This window comes from Dendronephthya gigantea, unplaced genomic scaffold (genome assembly GCF_004324835.1).
Source record: "Dendronephthya gigantea isolate DGI-Jeju-01 unplaced genomic scaffold, DenGig_1.0 000067F, whole genome shotgun sequence".
NCBI classification, from domain to species: Eukaryota; Metazoa; Cnidaria; class Anthozoa; order Malacalcyonacea; family Nephtheidae; genus Dendronephthya; species Dendronephthya gigantea.
The window spans coordinates 1,182,141-1,206,906 of NW_021163077.1; the positions used below are offsets into that span (position 1 = coordinate 1,182,141).

A 24,766-nucleotide genomic window follows, 5' to 3' on the forward strand; every position below is an offset into this window, starting at 1 on the left:
ATGCCCTAACCCTATATAACCCCACCCAGAGATATACTATATTTTAATACCCTAACTCACAAGCCCGCGAAACTGACCTATAATGACCCCGTGTCTGGGTTTTTTTCTCGGTAGTCCTACATGTGGAATGATAACGAGGTTGTTGTGAAATGGTTTGAGAGCGACATGGCGAAGGAGGAAGGATCTGTGATCGCTGAAAATATCAAATGGATAAAACGAGACTCTGTCTTGAGACAAATTAAATCGTAAGTTGTTGAGGTGTCGAATACACCAAATGGCCAGTTTTTTACTTCTGCGAGAAGAAACTCTTCTATGTATATATTTGATAGAGCTCTCTAGAACCATTAACAAAAATATAAAATGTTGGATTAATCGAATGTTGCACTGTATAGAAAAACAACAAAGATTCAAGTTCGAATCCCCCTTAAAAAAATGAATTTTTTACTCTTCCATGCAGTATCAGAATAATATGAATCTATTCAGTGAGCTATTAGAAATATATTTTAATTCATATGCTAATTATGATATTGGTTTATTCAATCTATTAAACCATTCATTAGGTTAGTGCAGGAAAATGCTGACGTAGCTATGGACTCGATTATTCATATCACCCAGCAAATGTCTCAAGCTCGACGTGCAGAGGTTGCTAGGATACTGGAAGCATTTGATTCAACGAAATCCTCGAACAGCAACGGTAGTGGCAATGGTAGTGATAATTTGACAGAGTAAAAATGAATCTTAAATTAGCTTTTTAATATTTGATTGTGGCAAAACTTCAATGATTTTTTTCATGGTAAACTGGCATGAAACAGCTATATAGAAAACTCTTTTCTCAGCAACTCAGTTATATCGAATTGTCTTGGCATCTGATTGGGGCTGCAGTGATTTGATAGCAAGATATCTCTTTCCACTATTTAACAAACTCTCCATTCAACAATAAACATCAATAAACTTCAGGTTTTTTTACGTGCAGTTCTGCACAAAATGTGCATTTCTAATTCAATGTTTGCAACTCTAAAAAAATGTTCAATTAAAGAATACGAGAAACCCAAGAATTCAAGATATTGTATGGGATACTGTATTTTTTGTACAATCATGAAATTAAAATTGATTCAATTGAGATATGAAATGAACCAACGAACAACAGTTTTTTTTCGTTATTATAGTCAATTTAACGATAATTTTGGCTTAGCAAGAGCTAAGACTAGGAGGTCCAAAGGGAAAAACATCTTACTAATACATGAAGGATGTCTACAAAGGTTGTATGTGAAATAATTTTGTAACTCTTGGCATGAAATATATTTCTTGCCAGAGGTCAAGAGTTCTAACTAAGAGTTCCATATTCTAAGAGCAGCTGAAACACAGCATGTTACACTGAAACACAGTTTTCTGTGTGACACCGTTTCATTTGAAAACAGCCAGATCTGTAGTAGACCTGATTGTAATATATTGCACATACATACGGGACTTCTACCTGTGAGAACTGTATTGTGACGTCATTTAGGGTAAACCTTCGACGAATTTATACTTGAGGAAGATCCATAACAAAATTTTTAGGTTTCTTGTAAAAGACAACAGAAAATTGTACTTTAATGCTTCTGAAATGGAAAGAAGCCCAAAATGGACGTTCGGTTAAAATTTTGCAAGTGAAATAATACGAAATTGCTGTGAATGGTGACATGCATTACAGCGCTACTAAAGAATTGAGCCAAGGTGATATTGGCGGATGGCTTTCTTTTCGATTCACGAAGATAAGCCGGATGTAATTGAAGCGGTGTTTGAAGACAACTATATGCATGAAATTGAAGTGAGTTTCTACGAGGCAACTGCAAAAATATTCAAGGCAGTTACTTAGTGACAGTGGGCCAACTCTGAAAAGTTTAGTAAACTTTTAACCGTTATTACAGACAGGGTTGCGGGGTTGCCAGATTATTGAGAAAAGAAGCCAAATATTGTTGTAGTTGGCCGTGTTTGAAACAAATAAATCAACGATTATAGTAATATTTGGCTATATGTTATTATATTACTATATTATTCAGTAATCTGGCAACCCTGATTACAGAGCCTGCCCATCATTTTATTAAATTTGTCCGACAAAGGTTGCGCTGTCAAGTAATTTGTAAAAAGAACAATACTTATAGCGGTAAGCAAGTATCCGGTCTTCACCTCGATTGGCAGAATGAGTTCGGCAAGCCGTTTTATCTGTCGATGTTTAGTGAAGGTCCGAGGAAAGCAATGTACAACACGCTGTCGCCCACAGCACTCTGAATAGCGCGCTGCATGGGCGAAGCTTGCGATACGCGGCCTTTCCGTCGGAGACCAAACGGCACTAAGTGAATTAAAGATACGAGAATACAACAAAAGTATATTGAAATATTCAACATTCACAAATAGCTGGGGCTGTTTAATACTATGAATAATATGATAAAATGTACATAAATTTCCCATGCTATAGCCTTGTATACTACACTTTAGTCTATTGACCAAAGTACTAAATTACATTGACATACGTATACTAGCTATAGACCATATTCTGCTGCATAGCGATAGGTTTCGTCTTGATTGTTAACCATTTTCAAAACAATTTTCCGAAGCTAAGCTTCGAGTCAAAAGTCAAAACTGTGCGTATATGCAATAAATAATATATAAGCCTGTTTTAAACGTGGCATTTTACATTTGTTCAATATGCATTTAAAACAATAGATAAAGATGAAATACCTTGTTATCTATTGTCTTTAATGCATTAATTTACAGTGGCGTTGACTTCCACCTTCGCGTTTTTACATACCAAAGTATAGTTTTGATAAAGATTTTTCCGTTGTAAATATGATAAAGGCCGTGTTACACGATGCAATTTTCATGCAACTTCCAATGCAATTCTACTTTCGATAGATGTAAATTAGTCAGGAGGTTTCAAAATCTACGACTATGTATAAAAAACATCAGTGTAATAAACGCAAAAGTTTTGTACTTGATAAATTTCAAATCTCTCGAAAGTGGAATCGCATTGCAAGTTTCAAGAAAAATTGCACTGCGTAACACGGCCTTAAGTTATGTGGAAATGTGAATTACATTACAACACATAGAATTTTATGGAATATATTCAGTCGTAAACCACCCTGACGTTCCACCCCATTTTCATTCTTTTTTGATCTCCTTTTTCGTCTCTTCATAGGCTTATCCAAAATGAGGTTTGACTTGTTAATCTCTTATTAATGTCCGCTAAAGCGTCCTTGAAGTTAAATCGCGGATTCAGATACCAGATACCTGGATTATCCTCAATTTTAGACTGTTCAGGTCTGTTCACCTTGTGATGTGTGTGCTCATATCTTGTGTGCTCCGTCAGTGAGCCTGGTGACTTGCGTTTGTGACGTCTTTTCATCTGTGGCTTGTGTAAGGTGTTAGTTATGCCCTAAAGAAACATATAGGCGGCTAAATTAAGAACCGTCTGATACCCCAAATTTTCCTTCATGAACCCTAAACATTCATCGCGAATGCCTACCATAGGTGACTATAACTAACAATGGTAAATATCATCTCTATCAACCTATTTCTAGTGAAACACAGACAAGTAATTCTGCAATAAATAGTTATCAATCATGAGTTTCAATATTGAGTAAAATTTTAGCATTGTGTAATATAGAGTTAGCTATCATAGACTTTAAGGTTTAGCTATATCATAGACTTTAAGGTACAAACTTTAAGGGTTTTTTAAAGGACAAACGTTTTGAAACTGGTTGGGATTAAGGGAACTACATATAATACTTATAATACGGTAACACGGTAATATTTTGAGGATTTTATAGGCAAGCAATGTCCCCTAACAATTCTGCTACAAACCTGTTTTACGGGGTGTGATTTTTGTTTTAGTTTTGGTCGCTTGGGCTTTTCGTGGTTTTCCAAAATCCTTCTGATCTCTAAACGACTGTACAGTTCCTCTCGATATCCTGAAGTTAAAATTATTATAAGTTCATGATCGGAGTAACCCGTGGTAATTGTTCGTGCCTTAACGGCATGAATCTGATCACGTTTATCTCAAACTTGGGCAAGAAGGAAACCTAATATATGGGAATCGATCCAGTGCGATCTTCTCAGCGCGTGTCTGGAAAAGCATTAATGTAAAGATAGATATGGAATAATGCACGGTTGTGAATGCATTCCTATTTGCTGTAGTCTGACAACTTTTTGAAACAAACTGAGGAATATATTTGCTACTATAATGCCAGTCTGCAGGGACTGCTACAATGTTTTGTCATAACGTAACGAGTCATAGTTAATTAAAAAAATTACTGGGTTGTAAAAGAAACAGGACCATCAGCTTCCCTAATGGTACCGACCGGTCTAACCCCACATGACCCCACCTACCCGATGGTCTGCAGTACTGTTTGTTGTTTAAAAAAATATTACAAGCATACGATAAAATCCCATCAAGAACTGAGCGATTCCTTGTGACGCTTTTATACTTGAAGAACTTATTTCTGGGACATAGATTGTACTTTATGAATTATGTAAACAACACACAAGCTTACCTGAGTATCGTTTTCCTTCCATAGACTTGATATCCGACAAAACGTGACCACATACACATGATTCACTCGAAATTGGCATCTGTAAGTAAAGCGTATTTATATAACCTCGCCAATTTTACGTAATTATCATTATTATTATTCGATTCATGTAAAAAAAGAACCGTGATGCTCACAGCAATCAGTTGCCGCGACAGTTGATTGTGGTCAAACGTAACTTTGCGCATGCCTGGGTGGTGTTTGCCCAGGTCAAACAAGAGGTTCTTTGAGATTTTTCATCCGCTACTATTGAAGGGGCATGCGTCATGCATTTAAATGTTATACGTGCATCAGACTAGACGACCCAGGAGCGAAAATTCTCGTTGGAAGGTTATTGGAGACAAAAGTCAAATCTGTAGGCTGAATCGGTGAAAAAAATTTCGCCGGCTCAAATTTGATTAAGTCAGTCGCGTCTAACAAATATCGAAATCTGAACGCGGATACTTTACTTGAAAAACCAAAATTCTCGTCGGTTGAAAATTTGAACCAGCTCCAAATAATGGGAATTTAAGTCGATTACAGGACCGAAAGTTGAACCCAATAACATAAACTTCGTTATCCCAGCACAACGAAGAGAAACGAGTGATATATATACATATACCTCAAATTTCTAAATACAAAACACCAGCAGTCTGGCACTAACCTCGCGATTACAGGAAATGCACTGTATCGTAGAGGACATATCAGCATTCAGGTCTAAAATGTCACTGTTTTGCGACGAGCTCCTGTTTGATTCCTACGAGAAAGAACACATTCAATGAACTATATATATGCCGTCACTTCCCAAGGGAAAATTCAATGTAAGGTAAAAGGCATTGCTCGGCTTTTAAATAGACAACGCGTCCTATTGAACTTAGCGACCCCAACTTAAGGCCGAATTATTCTTAATGAGGTCGGACTCATGCAATGTGGCCCCAATTACTTGTTCAACGACAACGGCAAATCGGGGGTAAATATAAAGGGCCATTGATGACGAATTATTATGACTAGGATAAATTTCCCATTCACATCAATAACCATAGAAACGTATATAAAAGATCTTTAGTGGGGTCATTCAACTTGGCACATGGTCCTTATAGCTACATAGTAATGCTTAATTCAGTCCGGGTATATTTCAGACAGATTAGTAATAACTGCCTTTTTACTGAAAACAGACTAGCCATCACTGATGCAAGATCATTGACTCTCCAAGATCAGCGATCTGAATTTCTTCACTCAAAATTCTTCTCCACATTTCTTCATAGCATTTTTCATGTAGTAAAAACAGTTGAATTCACTGATCTCGATTGTCGTTACTCGTTAAATACTTCTTCTTCTACTTTGGAAAGTTTGTATGCCTTACAAACTATCATTCAAAAGGTTGAATGGTTTATAAGGTGGCGTCTTATTGATGTTTTTGCTCGCACCCATGCAGTTTCCAAATAAGCATTTGAAGTCGGCCCGATCGCCAAACAGCAATCATGAATATATATAGCTATACACTTTATGCGATGCCCCCAAATGGATATGAGAAATTGGATCTGAGTGCAGGCGTTTATAATTACAGTAAAATATCGCTAACAATAAGCATTAGTTAATAGAGCTCACCAAACCCACAATGAACACATTTCCGGTGGCAGGAAACCGGATTTCCAATTATAGTGTCAACTCTTAATTGTGATATTTCCCATTGCTTGTAATTTCCCATTATTTTGTAAAAGTAAATTAGTAAATTCGAAAAAAAAGGTTTACCAGCATCTTTAACTATAACGTATAAGTCAGATTCATGCCGATTTGTTCACATTGGCATAAACGTTCGCTCTAATATATGTGTTATATGATGGGTTTTTTGTAGTTTTTTTCCTTTTTAATTGAACTATATAGTATATAGCTATACGTAGATTGTTAGGAGAATTTGGTCAGAACTGCGTTTTCAATATCGCAAATTTCCCCATGCATTTGGAGGCCTTTTTGATTTTAGAATGGCAATGATTATAATCTTTCGTTTACCTTACCATCTACAAAAATAATTTGGTTTTAAAACGCGAAGCTTTTTAATTTTCACCTTATCTTAGTCTGTTTTACCTTATATAGCTATTAGCTACCTATGGCTATATGGCTATACTTGCTTTATAAATCAGGTTTCCGTTCTGATTTTTAATGTGTTATTTTTTCAACTGTTTATATATATATACTCTGTAGGCTATACATTTTCACATCAATATTAACAGCTTGTCACAAAACTGTCATAGCGTATAATATAACCGTGGTATAATTGTATTTATGTCAAACTATACACACTACACAGACCACAGATATAGTTAGGAAAATATTGTAATAATTTGATCGGAACTGATATGCAGTAGGGGGAACAGAAAAACGTCACAAGCGCGATAACGGTTGAAAATAGAAAATAATACGCAGTTGGAATAATTCAAAGCTTTTCTTAAAAAAATCTTAATTTGGCAATTATATATATATAGAAAATAAACATTGTTGATCAATTTATGAATTTACAATTATATCCAATGAACGTTTTTCTACTTTGACTGATGAGGCCGTCATAAAGCTTTTCCGGCCAACGTACGTATATGCATGAATGGCGCACATTAATTATTAGCGATTTTATTACTCCTATAGACAAAATAGCTTGTTGCAGGATGTTGTGTTTAAGAGTTCTTCTGATTAAGATCTACTAGATAGCGCTTTTCAAGAATCACAGCAATAGTTGTTACTGCGCGCAAAATGGATGTCACTGGAGTCCCCAGCGATGTCGAAAGTCAGCCAAAAATGTAACGGTTTGTTAGGATGAAACGTGCTACAAGAAAACCCCAATAGCCCCTGCCCGGCAACTACCGCGTAGACCAGTATAGTTGTTTGAAAAAATACAGAATACCGGTGAGTGAGCTCAGAAAAATAATTATTTTGTAATTCGACTTTTCAAATGTTTATTTTGTCACGGTCAGGGTTCCTATAACCAGTCCACCAGGAAAACAACGAATAAAGTCAAAACAATTAATCCGGCTGATATATGATGATGACTGAAGTAAATTCGAAATAACGATAAAAGAAAATGCGGCTCACTTGATTCAGGCTTGATTCAAACGGTTGCATTCCCACAAATTTTTATTTGACAATTTGTGGCTATTGTCAGATGTCGCTCTTCATCCGCATACAGGCGTCTGACGCATTAAACACAATAGATAATAAAGCATCTCAAATGATTATCCATTGTCTTCAATGCGTTCAGGGCCGATGATGGAGAAGACTATGTTTGACCCTGGCCCAAGTCACGTATTGCATGCAAAAGATCTGCATGTTAATTTACTTTCCTATAATCAGTTGATCTTCGGCTCCGCCAAGGTCCGGCAAAAATCGTGACCCAGCACGTCATAGGTTTTCACAGAATACGTTTAATCCCATTCGCACAACGCAATTGGATCAACGCCAGCTAGCGTTTAAAAGAAACAAAGTACCAGTGGCCGCATAATAGGTCTTTATGTATATATAGCTATATACATTTTTTGTTTCAACTCTGACTATGGAAAACATTGCAAAGTTATGCGATATTTGTGATAATTATACGGTAAATGCTCGAACTCCGAAGAAAACTACTCCCTTTTCTATATAAAGTTTAAAACATCGAAAACTAGACAATGGCCGTAGTGGTTTACGCATTCTTTTGTATTCACCCATAAAATTTAAAACAAAAACCCCCGGAAAAGTAAGAACATCCTTAAAAGATATATATATTATATTTTATATTATATTTTATATAATTATTCGTTTAAGTGTATATATATTTATATACTATATACGTACCTCTGATCATGGAAGGATCCCATGGCGTATACTCAAACTATACATAGTCTAATACCGTTTACGTATGACAACTTCCCCATTCTGTTCTACCCTTACAGCATCCGCGTGCAAGGATTACAAAGATCCCTCATTTCCAAAATTCCTTACATTTCCAGAGGACGAAAACCTCCCCAGTCTTTGCCCTATAAACTAAGTTGCAGGCCGAAATGTATTTTGCTGACCGTGCTGTAATTCTGTGAAGCTTTTTATATAATTTAACCCAATCTTTATATGAACTCGACCGAGTCTCACTAAAGCCTCGCAAATACAGAATCACGTTTTGTTCACCAAAGATTAAGCCGTCCTTTGCATAGGCTGATCTTTGATATATGTTATTATAAATATTCATGCCATATCGAAACCCGATCGCCATCACAAGCCAAGACATATATATACCTATGTACAAACTATATACACGTACACTAGTGAAGCAACTTTACGTCTACACGAATAGCGAATTAGCCTGTCTGTCTGGCTGAGTGCCTTTCTCGCTTCATAATTTCGAATAATCTAACCGCGTACCGATACTTCATTCCTGTTGTATTTCAAGTTTCACAGCCCTTCACTAAACCCACACATCGATCTTACCGTCTGCCCTCGTTTGTTCCCCGTTTCATTGGCATTTGAATTGAGCGATTCTTCGTTAACTTGTGTCGTCATGTTGTTCGACTCATTCGAGCGAGCTTATGTATAAATAAATATATATATATATAGACACGGTCGGTGTTTTCTATACAAGCCTCGAATGCTAATCCGTGGGCTTCTCGTGGGCAGCGGGTTAATCTATATAAGGAGAGCCCAAGAGATGCATGTGTATATTATACAAGTATCAGAATTATAAAACTCGTCATATTCCAAGACATGCAGGCCATGTGATGTGTGACCTTATATGTTGCGACACACCACCGGCTAATGTTATTGGACGGATTGTTGTGAGTCTTTGAGGGCTCCACTGCCCACATTGCAGGTGGCGACTCAAGATTATATATACAACGGCACTTTTACCGTAAGACAGGCTTAGACAGCTATATATAATACGCGTATGATATCAGGATGCGTTTTACCCGTGGTTTCCATGCATGTACTGAATTCCGTGAGATATAGACGAGGCTAATATGTTGCGACGTCAATATTAGAGGCGTAAAAAACCGTAGCTCTCTTCCCTGATATTAGAACGAGTGTGCGGACGAGATAATATCGAGTACATGTCATTTTCAATGATGATTTGTGAATTGTTCGAGAACACATTACACATGCATCTATTTCGACAGGACAGTTCATCGCATCTCTAGAGATGATAAAGGTGCATAACTGTCCTTTTCCCGAGTCTGAGATGAAAAACGGCACTAAGAAATCGATCGCACATTCGGGAGAGAAGATTTTCCACACAGATTTCGAAAAATTCGTTTAAAATAGATCACCTTGTGAATGCACGTTTGTTTTTCACTCCCGCACACCTGTGTCCTAAATGACCTAATCCCGCGAAGGTTTTGTGTTTCATTTGAGAATTTGATCGTTCCGATTGTGTTTACACGGAAAGCGTCCTAAGTAGTGCCTTTTTTAGGTGGTTTTTTTGTTCACATAGCGATGTGATGTGATTAAAAGGGCAGAAAATCAATTCTCAAATAGTTTAGTCTTAATCTCTTGCAATAGAAGAGGCAACAAAAGGTTATCAGTTTACTCTGTATGTATGTGGCTGCTGAAAAGTAAAAGTATAACGATCTGTGGAAGAAAGGTCTTCAAAGGAATGTTGTTGAAAGTCCAAAGATTCAGTGCATATATATATAGCTAGTAAAATTATAGAGTATGCGTAAGCCCTAGCTTTCAATAAATCGATTTATTGCTAAAAATTCCATCATTCCAAATCAACGCCATTTGTCTAAAAGATATCGCATAAAAGGCATATTCTCCGTTTTAAAGAAATATATGTGTCTCCCGATCAAATTTGCTTAAAGGTTTTATATTTTCCGAACCCTTAAACTGGCCATCTAGCTACACTAATGAGACGGATAAAATTATATCCAATTTAACCAAGTCAGGGTTCAAGTTATCACTGTTGCATGCTGTATTCCAATAACATTGTCAACGCTTCATATATACCCGAATTTAGGTTGGATGTACCTCTTGGTTACTTTGCATGCACTTAAAATAACCCATTTTCTACTTAAATTGACATCAAATTTCTACTAAATATTCCTCGATCGTATTAGGTATCCTTCGTATTAACTGATCGGTCAGATCCTAATTGAGAAAACATACTAATGCAAAACAATTCTTGGCCATGCAGGCGTAAACCTATTTCTACATCACTGTCCACTGACAATGTTCTACACAGTCCAGCGAGAGACAATTTATGCCTGGCTTGTGTAAATGAGAAATGCTGGTTTTACTTCTGTTTATTCACATTTTTGTGGCCTGTATTGATAAATGAATGAATACTGAACATAATTGCACAGTATGTAACATCAATTAAGTTTAGTGAGTGCAAGTCCATCAAAATTGCATGATCGACAGCTAATTTGCTAATTCAACTTGATTGAATATTGGCTGGTTGTGGCTAACTATGTCAGTTGGCTGATTGGAGTCTTACAAAAGCATGGTTGCAGGTCCCAGCAGTGTGTGTGTAGCGATGAATAAAGTTATGAAGCAATCAGGGGTGCGCATATCGAAGAAACTGAAATATGTAAATAGTATGAATTCCGGCGTCTCGATTGGATGAAGCCAAACATCATCACTAAATTTGACTATAATAGTATAACCTTTTTCTATATCATTATCTACTAACTACTAGCTAGTTTTCTACGATTGAATCGGTATGACCAACAACTATTACAGCATATGTAACAAGAGCCCTTGTATTCTAAAGCTCGCTTTCATTCGCAACTTCTTGAGTCGGGGATCTTAATTCCTTCGCAACCATGCCATGGCTTGCGCATCCCCACCCCATCAAGAGCTTGATTTTTAAATGTTTTGCCTTAAATCTTGCCGTTAAACAGAGAACGTTCTAGACTCTCCTATTGATGACAAGGAATTACCGATTAGTTTGTTTGTGTGCTTTTTAGAATACTGACATACCTTGAAGTTAGAACAAAGACGAAGATCTTAGGTACGGTTGCGAGACTCGTCATCTCATTTGCATACGTAATCATGTCGGCAAAACACGTCACGTTGGGCTTGTTCGAGTCGAAAGTCTGTTGATCAATTTACTGTTGTCAACTATCTCTACGAGTAGGCGTTTCACCAGGCAGCACTGAGTTTGGCCCACTGACCTAAACTAGATCTAGTACAGCCTGTATAGGTCAGTGGTTTGGCTTCAGAATAGAAACTTATATAATAGGTTGAACAGAACAGATTTCTATTCTGTGATTCGGCGCGAAAATTAGGAGCGCAGATGCTTCTTTGAATAACAAGACAATCCGGCAATTATTCACTTCAAGAAGAGATTGTCTTGAGATAGATGTCAAATTATGCTGTTTTTGCCATGTCAACACAAAAAAAAACTACTCGAGAGAACAATGTCAGTAACATAGACTTAGTCCCTAGTGCGATCATATAGAATTGTCTGGAATGCGGGGGTGTCACTTCGAAGTAAAGTGCACCTTCGTTGAAGCACAGTTAATAGAATATACATGGTTTAGAGACTACATAAAAGTACAATAGAACTCATTAACTACGTCAGGGAACATTTATGCAAAACATTGTTCCTTATTCGTCACGTGTCTATTGTATTTTGAACAAAAAAAACAAATGGTAAAGTCTGAATTAACATGTTGTTCAAGTCACGGTTGAGAAGCTAAGTCAAGCCATTGCCAGTATAGTTTGGCAAAAATACAATACAATAGACATGTGACGGATAAGGAACCATGTGATCATGTGATTCATGGATATTCACATTGGGGTCATGTGATTCATGGATATTTATGACTTATACAGTCCTACGCATGCGCGCATATCAGATTACGGTTAGATTTTTCGTGACTCATCACAAATTCATGCTTATTTTTTCCCGCTGAGATTGCAGTACTAACATGGCTACTTCAGCAAGTAACGATGGTATTATTTTTAGTTTTTTACCCAACTGATCAACAAATTTTCCAAATTTTGCATTTCATTAACTATATGCACAAGCTATACTTTCATTATGATAAACATGGTTCTGTCAAAAAATGCGTTCTGAATTTGGTTGGTTGCGGGATATCAAGAGGTGAAGAAAATTGACCTAACCGATGATATCACAGTCTATTTTAAAACTCCATATCATGCCGTTGCATTGTGACATGACAACGCGAAATGCCATATTGGGTATTGCCTAATACGCGCGGCCAATCATGTATGGTTACGTCATATGTTTTTAAAAACTGATGTCATTTTTGCGTGGGCTGAGTTCTGAGCTTAGTTACCACGTCTCTAGGCCTCTCTAGTATAAATATAACGAGCAATTAGACTTGACTTCATTTTAAATTCAAAAACTGAATAGTGCGCACGAAGAAGACAGCTTAATAACACACTTACGATGATCAGCAGGGATATCTCGAAACTACAGAATGCAATGGCTTTGAACACAAATGTCAGCACAGATATATCTTGCATAGCCTGTGGGGTTAAGGTAAGGGTTGCATTGATATAAAAGGCACAATTTGTATAGCTGTTGACTGAATTGTCGCAGCAAAATTGCTGACATTGAATATATGTTTACTTTTCTAAGAGAAGGTGCTGTGAAGGTCTTTTTAAACGATCAAATTTTGTTTGATCCAATGCACTTCTGGCGTGTAAAATGTGATCTGTTATTGCATAATAAAGCTGTTCTCCAATGGCTTTAGTTAACGTTGATTTGCTGTGTCATACACATTGCTAATCAATCACCTATAAAGCATCCATTTGAAGTATTAAAATTGGATCCGACAAAATCACATCGTTTAAACAGAGTCAACAGACCTTAAGAACAACGAAAGAAGCGGTCCTCTTTCATTTCATCTCAAAAGCATTCGAGCATCTAAACGACTATAGAAACTACTCTATAGAAACTATTAAAGAACTTGATCGAAAAAATGTAATGACGGCATGCATATATTTTTTATCGTCTGTAAACTCGTGAATGAATACTGGACCGATGTGGATATTTAAACATGATTGGGCGAAGCTAAGATGGCATGAATGATATGACGTACAAACTTTTGACTCCTATCCATAAACGGTTTTAATTTTATTGTTCTCCGACCTATCTCTAGTTGTTTGATAGCGAATCACTAAATAAACTATTCTTTATGAAGTTCAGTTATTAATTGCTTGCCGAAATAGAGAAATACTGAATTAAGAACACGTATAGTTTTATTGCTACGCTCCTTGGAAACTGCGTAGCTGCAGACGGTGTTTTAAGAATGCAAACAATGTCGTGAATAAATGTTCATGTTTATTAAATTCCAATTGACATTGTGCTGCCGCGAAGTTATAACGGCTGGTACTGTGAATGAGAAAAATGACAACTCAGGTTTATACTTGAATTGAATTAATAACTAGGAAAAAACTCCGTATATAATTGTATGTCTTGACGTATTTAAAGCCGATTAAATATCTGATACCATTCTGAGTTATGATAATTTAAACAACTAAAACTTCACACAACCTTCCGTTTCAGTATTCGCTAAAAGTAGTTTTCAAAAAGCGGAACTAGCAATCTTTAAACTCAGCGAAAATTTGAAAGGGGCGCTCATACTTTCCCACAAACAGGCACAACTAAAGTTAATAGATATACATGTTGTGCTTTAAACAACATTTTGAACGAAGCAAATATCAGCAATACGATAACTGAACTATATATAAAACTAGAGGTAATCAAAGATTAACAAGCGCGTTCGGTGATCGGATTTCTCATCGTTAAAACACTGCAAGATAGATTCCTGATGCTTTGATAAGAATTCTCACTCTCAGTGATATTTCAAACACTTCAAAATCAAAATAATCTATACAATTCCTACAACTTCTTAATGAAACAGGCGATGAGGCGAATACGAAAGCCAAATTGCCCGGTCCTAACTTCTAAAAAACAACAAAATTCGGAAAGCACGTTAAATTAACACGTATTACACGGATACGTGTGGACGGTACGCGTAACCGTAAGAATATTCTTGCGTTTTCAAATTCTTCCGGCATCGTGTGGATGGGGCCTAAGACGCGACACGAAATCCGGCAGGCGAAACAAACGCAAAAACGACATAGCATCCAGCCGTGACGTCACGATTAGGAAGCGTGTTTACTAAATTCGCAAGTCAGTTCCTAGCTGATGTTGTAATTTTTGTACAAAATATATAGGCGTGCGATGTTTGCAAATTTTATATATATTTTTGTATTACGCAGCCAACGATGATAACCTTTTGTGAAAAAGGCGGCTAAAGTTTCGCTTTGCTGACTAAGGCCTGTTCACATATGAGACGGGCCAGACCGGTTTAGCCAGGCTCGCTCGACAGTGCCAGGATATCGCTTCACATATTATTTGACTCGGGCCAGCGCGGCTCTGGCGAGATCCCGCCTGAACGAAGCGAGATCTCTGTAACAGGCTCCCATGAAAACATCGAGCGGGCCAGCGAAAGCGAGATAGCCTGGCTAAACCGGGCTGACCCGTCTCATATATCATATGAACAGGCCCTAAAATGCTGACTTTCGTTGTATATAAAACGCATTGCCTCTAACAACTGATTAAAGGCTCGGGCACGAATGATTTGCATACAGATATACAATGCAACAAGCTGCATGCGGATTATTATCTAATATCTAACATAATTTAGCCACCAGTACATTGACGGTAATGACGGCCAAAATACACAACCGCCACGAGGAAGCTTTATTAAATAACCGGCCCGCGGTCAAACAAAGTGAGCGAATAATCTGTTGGCTAGAGACTTTGGCCGTCAACGAGAGCTTTGGCAGTTTGGCTCTTCCCGAGTTTCCCGCCAACGTTCGTTCACGTTGATCCTGTTCAAATTTTGATGAAAGCTTAGCAGAGAGCTTCCTCGTTTAAACCGGCAAACGCAGGTGATATTCATTCGTTTCTCCCACAATACTGGTTTCCGTGCACGGTTATGACCGGGGAAGAACTTGCAAAAACATGCTTGATTTTTCGTTTAGCGATCGGGGCAAAGTTTCGGCGACTGTTGAACAGCGTGCAGCCTCTTGCATATCACTGACTGTCCATCAAAACCCAGCACTCAAATTATTACTAATATACTTTCGTTTATTTACCACATAATCGAGTTAATACAAATTCCTACCTTCGACAAGTGTTATGCAACTTGCAACCACGACTTTATCTGACTTTCTGTTACAGTATCGACTATCGTTAACACGCAAGACAGTCTAGACAGCACTAAACACAACGACTGTCTGCATGAACACTCCAGTTTCTTCGCAAATATACAGAGGAATTAAATATACTGTTTGAGCTCCCACACAGATTATTAAGGAAGTTGAGATTACGGAAGTAGGCCTGGGTCGAAAGTGGTGCCACCGATATGTCTCAGGCAAAGAAAGAACAATTTAAAGTGAAATTGACTGCCGAAAGTGCATGGAATGAATTCAATGAAATGATGTAACAGCATTTATGCATGCTATCTCATGAAGTAGCTTGTATAGCTTTAGCAAAGCCAACGGCTGAAAGGAAACAGCTGCATGGGTTACAAGGGTAAAAACGGTTAAGAGGTTTTGGCGGTAATCGGCCCAAAAAGGGGACGAGTTAAAGTGCAAGAAGTTTGTCATAATGAGGCCATTGACGGTTTAAAGTCAAATACTAATGCATAACAATGATGAATGTTAAATGAACTATGTTTATAAAATATTAACATGGCCGTGATCAAATGACCTATTGTTAAAGGAATGTCTTTTTCACTTACGTATAATCAATTTCTTAATATCTGTGTTAGTATATAGTAGGCCGCATGCTATACCAAAAGATTACGTTTTTGAATGTATACTATAACTTCCAAACGAAGTTCTTCCGCTTAAAAAGTATGTATAATGTGGGCCGAGGACAATGATAGTTTAGTATGCAAGTCAGCCTAATTAATCCTATGAAACGGACCTTCGATTGAGTTCCGCTATTACTGAAGCCAATTTAAAGTTTCCTGTCTCTTTAATTTTAACAATTCCATTTAGTAAATAGAACTGAAATGCTTTTCAAATTAACGAATTTATCAGTATGCTTGCTTTATTCCTTTGACTTATTAAATTTTGGTATTGAACTTCATGATGAGTGGACTATATGGCAGTATACTGGCTTCACAGAGTTTTCTTTAAAACGTGCGTAAAGACTTAAGACGTGCGTATAGTCTTAGGGTTAACTGGAGACTATATTTTTTGAATAGAAAATAGTTTAAGACGTGCGTATAGTCTTAACGTATAGACGTGCGTATAGTCTTAGGGTTGACTGGAGACTATATTTTTTGAATAGAAAATTTGCATTTTAGGCTGATTTTTTGATCTAGGAAAGAACATCTGATATGCGCAAGCTAAGTTCGAAGACCACATTAAACTGAAACTTGAAAATGCAGGTTTGGTTAGAGATAATTAGAAATGCAGAAGATATAACCCGAATTGCGAAGTTCCTAAATAAGTATAATTTCACATCGTATGCGGGAATTCAAGCTATGTTCTAGCTGGCCATTTACGTGCTTAAAGCACTGATAAGTGGCATATTTCAGCGCCTACTCAGCGAGATCATGCATATTCAGTCCCAACCTCGTACCCAAAGTTTTCCCTTTAGGGGTTTCCCTCTTTCAACCTCTTGGTTGATTCAGTCCCACATTTGACGACATCAATACGCAGAAATTTCTAACTATTTGTAGTTTGCTCTTTCAGAAAATAATTTTGTGTTTAAAATGTCAAGTGGAAAATCGGCCCATTTTGCTTCGCGTTCAAATTGCACAGTGGACGTACGTTAATAACGATCGCAAATATGAGAAAAATGCCAATTATGTGGGGGGAGCCTGGAGTATTATCATTATGTCCGAGTTCTGAGGTATATATTTATCTGAGCTCGTTGAGGTTGCCATCTGGTGGCGTGGACCAGCGTGGACCACACATGTTGTCCACTATCTTCCTATAGCAAATCGATGATATTTTTGGCTATAAGCACGCTGTATGTACTCGTTGACTGCAAAAAAGATGAACAAATATTGCATCGCTGACTCGCTGAGTGCTTTTTGTTTCGGTATTTATACTCTTTGTTAATTGGGAACATGACTCTTTGATTACCGAAAAGTGAAGTGATTTGGGGGCATTGAAATGAGCCGTTACGAAACCGAACAAGCACGAGTCGCCAGTTCCATCATGAACACTTTCGATTAGATCAATAGAAAATATTCCCAAGAATTGAGATCATTTACTACCGGCATCACCAGACCAAAATTAACAGTTGTCGGCATTAACAGCTGGCAAAGCTGTGTAACTGTTGACATTCAGGTTGTCTTGTACTTTTCACTGAGAAAACTGAGTAAATTCAGCACAAATTTAAACTCTTTTCTCACTCGAAGTAGCATCAAAAGCAAAAATAAAAATTGATTTGGATATTATCGAAAACAAAACCCAAATAGGGAAAGTGACGTTGTCGTTGTGTACAACCAACTCCCAACTGAGTTCCCGGAAAGTCATATTACGTTGAAGTCTTCCCCATCGGTTTATAATCGAGAGTAAAATTAATAAATATTCTAATATTAATAAATTAATATAATAATAAAATTGCTATATATGAATTAGCTTAATATTCCTGCTGTAAGTTAAGATATCAATTAATCAAGTTTCAATCATATTTTTTTACATGTACAATGGATTCATTTGAACACAAGCGTTTGTTACATGCTCAATCTGTCGTTCATCAACTGCAAGATCCGATTACAGCTGTGTTTTAATCCGCCGCGTACATATAGCTAAATTTTCAGTATTCATTTTTAACCACAACTTTTCGAGTTTTTTCGTTAATTTCTTTAGCGTAACTTGTGTTCACGAGTTGTACATGCATGAGTTAAATACCCTTGTAGTTCATCATGCAGTTATTGATTGTGTTTATTGAACTTTATTCTACGCCATGCTTTCGACTGCAAAACTCTATTCCATGCAGCAAGGCATGTCATGATGCAGATATTTGACTTTTCTCGAACACATGCATCGTCATTTTTTAATCACTCGGGGGCTTAACGCTCCTTATGGTGTCTGGTTTAACTACTATTTTCCGTATTGTGAAATCAGTTACCTATTTTGATTTTCTAAGAAAACACGCTGATCGACCTTCCGTCACACAAACCGATGAAAATACATATTCGCTAGCACGCGGTTAATTGGATAAACGCTATGAATATGCATTTTAGCTAAGTTCCTTGTATGTGTAAGTGCGCGGCTGTATCAGGATTTCAAGCAGGAACACGAACCCCTATCAGTAACTGTTTCCTGAAATTTAAAACGGTAGGTTTTTAACACGAAAGAATGAGAGTAATAAAAAATGTACGGAAGAATCTCCCTGCATGCCGCTGTTCGCTGCGCTTTTGAAACAAGCCCAGATTGCGTGCATGGATTTGAAAAATAGATAAAAACAAATAAATGGTGTCATCGGTGGTATGCAAAATTGACGCGCGGAAAGTCAAGTACAGACCAAGGACCAGTTCTTTGATAAGATACAGACATACAGTGCGGAAATCATGTGTTAAACGAGATCACTGCGCAAATTGCCACGTGTAACATACCGGGTTTCATGCATAAACATAAATCTGAGCACATGCAGTAGAAGTATATGTATACAGATAACTATAGGTATAACTTTTGCCCGGGACTAGTATAAGAGATAAATAAAGTGATATATTGCTATAAGCGTGGAATTACCCACAGATTGTCACCTTGTAAGAGAGTTGAATACATAAGCTATATTTATCACTTGACCGGCAGACCCCATAAGCATAACAAAGCATTTCAAGGTTAGGAACCTTTTTTCACGCGAACGGAAGTCGAAAGCGAAACTCTTGGGAGTTGAAATAGTCGCGAGACGTATACGCCGTACTTTACTTTTTACGAGGCATAAAGAAGAGAGCACAAGTCTACTTGATATCAAGTGCGATATATGCGATGGAACAGTTTTGTGTATCATGTTGTAGAGAGGTAGGATTTTACAAGAGGAAGTAAATATGGAAATTGGAGACGAATCTAGTATACAGTGTACCTGATGTGACCTATGAGAAATGATGCATGTATATGTATTTCTATTTAGCCAGCCTAATTAGGGCAGCTCAAAGGCAAAGCACATGTATATAGTTGGTAAATACAGAGATTTTGCCTTTTTCGGGCGGATAAATAGTAGGTTTTGTAGATGAAACTCGTCCTTCTTAACCTATATTATCCTTATTTATTAGGCCGGCTATAGATAAATAGTACCTGCTATTCATGCATGTAGTGTATAACAATATAACTGCACCAGCGTTGACTTTAGACTGAAACAAGAAATCATAGTCTTGCAGCCAATAAAGTTCTAAACCTTCGATCACTGCATTGATAAAATGAAAGTGTAACTCTTATGCACATTCGAAAACTACACATTGACTTTTTTCTATATAGTAATTAATGTATAATAATATTCTTATACAATCATCATCTCAACGTGAGCGAACTGAGAGACATCAGTGCAACTCTCCAAAACCGTTCAACAGTAATTTTTTCCATGCATGCAGCGTGTGGTCAAACGCTTTACGCTTTGGAAAGACTATCGCTTGGCCCGATGTTTTTCTACCTTTTCCACTGAGAGAAAAGAAGTAAGTGCTGTGAGAAAAGAAGAACGTTTTCAAAGCGTGATCGCGAGCAGCGTGGGTTGAAATGCATTGTAAAGACGTTTAAATTGATGGGATCTGTAAAAAGCATAGAGAAACAGCTCGCCGAAAGCGTTCAAATGAAATTAAAAGTTATACACGAAAGCACTTCTGAGAATTTTCAGTTCTTTCGCTTTGCACTGCAATATAGTTTTATTAACAGTTAGTGACGTAATCAAGGTTACATCCCCAAATTGATACGACCCCCTACATAACGCGTATAATGCCGTCATCGTCAAAATGCAGCCGTTAAAATTTTCAGAGTGCGTTTTAGGATTGTTTGAAAAAATACTGAATATCATATATCGTGCAGTGGTACTTTGTCTTGATCTAACTCGATCTTATGTGTATATCTGTGAACTGGAGTAAATAAAAGCATGACAGAGAACGATATCGCTAACTTCAATACGAATTTTGTTAACGGCAATTCAAAGTTTAAATGGTGACTTGGCAGTATATCGCGCGTGCGTGTATATAAGATGGACGGAACGATACCTCGATCATTCAACGTTAGTGACAATATATACACGCGGAATTTCATCACTCGCTATAATTTGCGGAACTATTTCTGTATTTCAGTTGACTCTATGATACATTCATCAGTAGCGAGGCTCACTTTCAATACAATGTCCAATATCGATAGAGAATCGAAAAACCCAAATGAAAATTGAGCGAGTAAACATGCCTTTTGATGCGTCCGTTTTCAGTAAATGACGTAACTGCATGAGGACAGGAGAAGTAGCTCGTTATAAATATAGTGCCAATCACGGAATGAGCGTTGAGAATGATATTATTAAATCTATTATTATGATCAGTTTCACTATATTTTTTGATATTTTTTTTCTTATGAATAAAGACATGGAAGTGAGTCTTGTGTGTCAACAAAAACCCAAATTTTGAAACTGATTTTCACTGAAATTATTTTGTTATTAGGTTTATTGTTATTTTTATTCATTATTCACAATGACGTAAGGTTGGGTTATTTGCATTAAAACGAACTTTCATATTAAGTTGTTTTCAAAGTTCTTTCCGGGCCGGTGGCACTAGTTAGCTAACGTACGAAACCGGATTCGCTTAAAGACTGCTTAAAGCTTCATTGTTTCCCACTTAAATTTGACAATATCAACGTATAGCCCGTTTCAACTTGACGTCGCGCATAACGGTGCCAAATTTTTGTATAGTATAACTTCAGTTTAGTAGGTTAATTAATACCGTTGCAATTCTTTCGTCATAACTATATATAATTTTCATCACTATAATCGTCATAACCGCTATACATAATTTTCATGTAGTAAATCATTCATATGAATTCTTTTTAGATCCAAGAGAACAGCCACTCTTGCAAGTGCGGCCATGTTCATGAGACCGAAAGAAAACTAATTAAAGGAAAACGATATTCAGGTGAACATTTTAATAATAGTTTATGCAATACTTTATTTCATACAATATGCATGTACCTCAGCGGTGGCGGAACTATAGGGTTAGGCAGAAAAATTAAAAGGTTTAAGGCGCTGTTACACTATGCTATCTTCCTTGCGATTAACTTGAAATGCAATTGTAATTTTGAGGGATGTTAATTAGTGAGGAGTCTTGGGAAATGTTAATAAAAGTCAGCAGAGCCGGAGCGTAATAAAATGTTGTATTTTCCAACTTTAAAAGTCTCAACAGCGCCCTTAATTTTCATTCGAAATACCTCAGTAACAACGCAATTGGTCATGGATTTCTAAAGAATATATTTAAAATATATTTTTTTCAACTTTACCGTAATAGTTTACAGAGAACAACTCTATTCCAAATTGACATTGCAAGAGCTAGACGAAAGTGATGCAAAAAAACATCGAAGTGCTAGAAAGAAAAGAAAGTCATCTGATTCTGACGACAGCACACAGGTAAGGCATCATTGGGCAATGTGTTTCTTTCAGGCCAAATAGAATATTCAATCATGCAGAAGACATCTGTTTAACCTAAACTTATAAACAAAAACAGTTGTAAATAGTACATGTATGACCGTCTGAAATAGGAAACAAATATGTCTTTAACAAATATGTCTAAAATATGTAACTAGCTTTCTTCTTTTTCGGCACAGTCACACAGAGGATCGATGAAAAAGCGAGTAAAAAAGTCAAAACATTCAAAACGGCGAAGAAAACAAGATGGCCGTCGCCCAAGGAAGGCTTTTGGTATCGCCTTCCCGGCTGCACGTAATTCCGAGAAAAACTATGAGAATTTTGACGATAAATATGAGAATCTTAGCTCAAGATGGAACTTCAAATTCGCTTTGGACGATATAAACCAAAGATATTCAAAACAGAGGCTATTTTGGATTCGGTTATAGCATACGAGATAACCGCAGTAAAAAATAGGGCTGCGTATGCTACAAAATTAGGCCAAGGGGCCTAATTAAAACCAGTCGCAGCGTGTACTACTTAATTAGGCCACGTGCACTGCTAAATTAGGCTAACGTGACACATGTACGCACGGAACGGGTGAGATACTAAGTTTCTAAATTTTCTACCGAAATAACTCCAACGAATAGGCTTGAATGATACAAAAAAACTAGAATCCTAGGTCTTTAATTTGTTGCATATTTTACAAATGGGTAAACAAATCTATTAACTGGGGTATCTTGAAACTTGAATGCGTACTAAACTGACATACAGGACACTAGAATGCAAATGATAAGATAATATATATAATTTATTCCATTGGGGAGATTTATTTGTAATATAGAAATTGGAGAAAATATTTTGTACGTGTAAAAAATAAATCTGAAAACCGGGAGCTGATCCTTTGTGGCAACTGGACTGATCTCCACGCTCACGTTTTTATGGGTATTTTAGATATCATTTTAGATAGGTAAACGCATGAGTATACGAACATGCACGTGGAAGATAAGAAAATACGTCTAAAATAATCGCGAATGAATATGTAGTTGACTCGTTGTTCTGAAAGATCTATTGGGCTTTCCCAGCGTACTAATGAATTATTAGCTACTATTAGAATATTTCGACACACCCGCGCGATCACGCGATACGTATTAACATATTTTTTATCATTCTTGTGATGAAGAACTTTCTGATCGCGTTTCCTTTTAGGGGCTGTTAACATGAGCCCGGTTACCCGAGATTCAACGAGGCGTGAGATGATTTTGAGGTATTGAAATGAGCAGATAACATGATCCTGGCCATCGTATAATCACCGCAACATAGGATTAGCATGTACTTGTTTGGTGTCATAAAGACTTATTTTAATACCTCAAAGTCCTCTCACGCTTCGTTGAATCTCGGGTAACCGGACTCATGTAAACAGCCCCTTAATTTCAAACTAGAAGATGTTAGTTCATCATTTCTGTTCATGGAGAGACTGATAATCAGTTTCTTAATTTCTGTGATCCTCCAGTATGATACCATATCAAGTTATCCTATTTATAACATCTGTTTTTTATCATTTCTCGTTATGAAGAGTTCATCTTTCTTCTAGTTCTCCTTTACTGCGAAACAACGAACTATACGCACACTTCTTCAAATGCTCATATTTATATCTATATATTTATATAATAACGTTAAGAATTCGAGCAATTTCGTTGGCCGAGAGCCAACTGAGCCATGATCTATAAGAGGACAGACGCACGGAATGACCTCACAGATAATTTTAACGAATTTAATCAGTTATCCAGTCTTGTTTCATTTTGTCAGCCAATCACATTTTAGCACGTTCTGAAGCTAGCCAATAGCATTTCGTCAATCCTATATAGATCATGTACGCGTGATATCTGCAAAATGTCTGCTTTGACAATTTTCTAAGTGTAGGGGAAACTATTTGCCAGTTTATAATTTCGGAAATTTTTCGATTTTATCATATAAAACAAAAGGTCTGTTCAGTTGTAGATAAACGCCCAGGGGGCTCGTGGCTACTTTGTTTGTTCTTATCACAGGTCATCCGTGTATCCATTGACAGTTATATAACTGACAGTTATATATAACTGAACAGACAACGGTTCGATGTTATCTATTTGTTAAATAGCAAATTGCTTCCTGTGGTTCTTTTTTATTTCTTATCCATTCTCATCGACCATTTTTATTTATGAAGAGTTTATATTCACCTTCTTGTTGCTTTCTATTACATATAATCAGCTGTAATTCCGCATAATATATATATATATATTTTAAACACCTGCTAATGGTGAGCTCTGTTGTTATTATGATACCGCGGATAACGTAAAAACATCCATATTTCATTCCTATTTGTGGAGTTTTCAATTGCCTCCTGGCTTACGCGCCGTAATAACTACCATAATAACTTCTCATCAATTCTGTTTATGGAAAGTTCAACTTTCCTCTTGTTGTGAATTTCTTTTAGAATTCGATGGAATGCTTATGGCAATTTTTTTCATCATTTCTTTTTTAGGAGAAATCACATTTTCCTGTGATTTGCCTCCGATTATAATACTGAGATTAATTGTGTAACGATGCTTCCGAAAGTGCATCATTCATTTTATGGCGAGTTCTAATGTGGCTCGTGCTATAA

General features: G+C 36.9%; 3 protein-coding genes across 4 annotated transcripts in view; 2 read left to right on the forward strand and 1 right to left on the reverse strand.

Annotated features, from left to right (window-relative positions):
- The window catches only part of LOC114530851 (acetyl-CoA carboxylase-like), a 34,106-nt gene extending 32,884 nt beyond the window's left edge, over positions 1-1,222 (forward strand). For both annotated transcript variants that reach the window (XM_028552439.1, XM_028552440.1), the window contains 2 exons: positions 115-245; positions 561-1,222. In XM_028552439.1, the coding sequence (XP_028408240.1) occupies positions 115-245; positions 561-729 (300 nt within the window). In that variant the 3' untranslated portion in view covers positions 730-1,222. The remainder of the gene's footprint in view (positions 1-114; positions 246-560) is intronic.
- A 1,222-nt stretch (positions 1,223-2,444) lies between these two features.
- Positions 2,445-18,100, reverse strand: LOC114530871. Its single transcript, XM_028552467.1, has 6 exons — positions 15,671-18,100; positions 8,994-9,188; positions 5,209-5,301; positions 4,530-4,608; positions 3,841-3,947; positions 2,445-3,412 (listed from the first exon to the last, which is right to left on the reverse strand). The coding sequence occupies exons 2-6, from the start codon at positions 9,063-9,065 to the stop codon at positions 3,170-3,172; spliced, it is 594 nt and encodes a 197-aa protein (XP_028408268.1). The 5' UTR covers positions 9,066-9,188; positions 15,671-18,100; the 3' UTR covers positions 2,445-3,169.
- On the forward strand, positions 12,827-23,018 carry LOC114530872. The gene is made up of 4 exons (XM_028552468.1): positions 12,827-13,011; positions 21,559-21,640; positions 22,010-22,128; positions 22,326-23,018. The coding sequence occupies exons 1-4, from the start codon at positions 12,919-12,921 to the stop codon at positions 22,572-22,574; spliced, it is 543 nt and encodes a 180-aa protein (XP_028408269.1). The 5' UTR covers positions 12,827-12,918; the 3' UTR covers positions 22,575-23,018.
- The last annotated feature ends 1,748 nt before the right edge of the window (positions 23,019-24,766 follow it).

Coding starts and splice junctions, on each gene's coding strand:
- LOC114530871 (XM_028552467.1), bottom strand. CDS start 9,065: ATGACGACACAAGTTAACGAAGAATCGCTCAATTCAAATGCCAATGAA. Junction 3,948..4,529: donor GGAAGGAAAACGATACTCAG/GTAAGCTTGTGT, acceptor TTTTAACTTCAG/GATATCGAGAGGAACTGTAC. Junction 3,413..3,840: donor AATCACACCCCGTAAAACAG/GTTTGTAGCAGA, acceptor ATGTTTCTTTAG/GGCATAACTAACACCTTACA.
- LOC114530872 (XM_028552468.1), top strand. CDS start 12,919: ATGATCAGCAGGGATATCTCGAAACTACAGAATGCAATGGCTTTGAAC. Junction 13,012..21,558: donor GCATAGCCTGTGGGGTTAAG/GTAAGGGTTGCA, acceptor AATTCTTTTTAG/ATCCAAGAGAACAGCCACTC. Junction 21,641..22,009: donor TAAAGGAAAACGATATTCAG/GTGAACATTTTA, acceptor TTACCGTAATAG/TTTACAGAGAACAACTCTAT.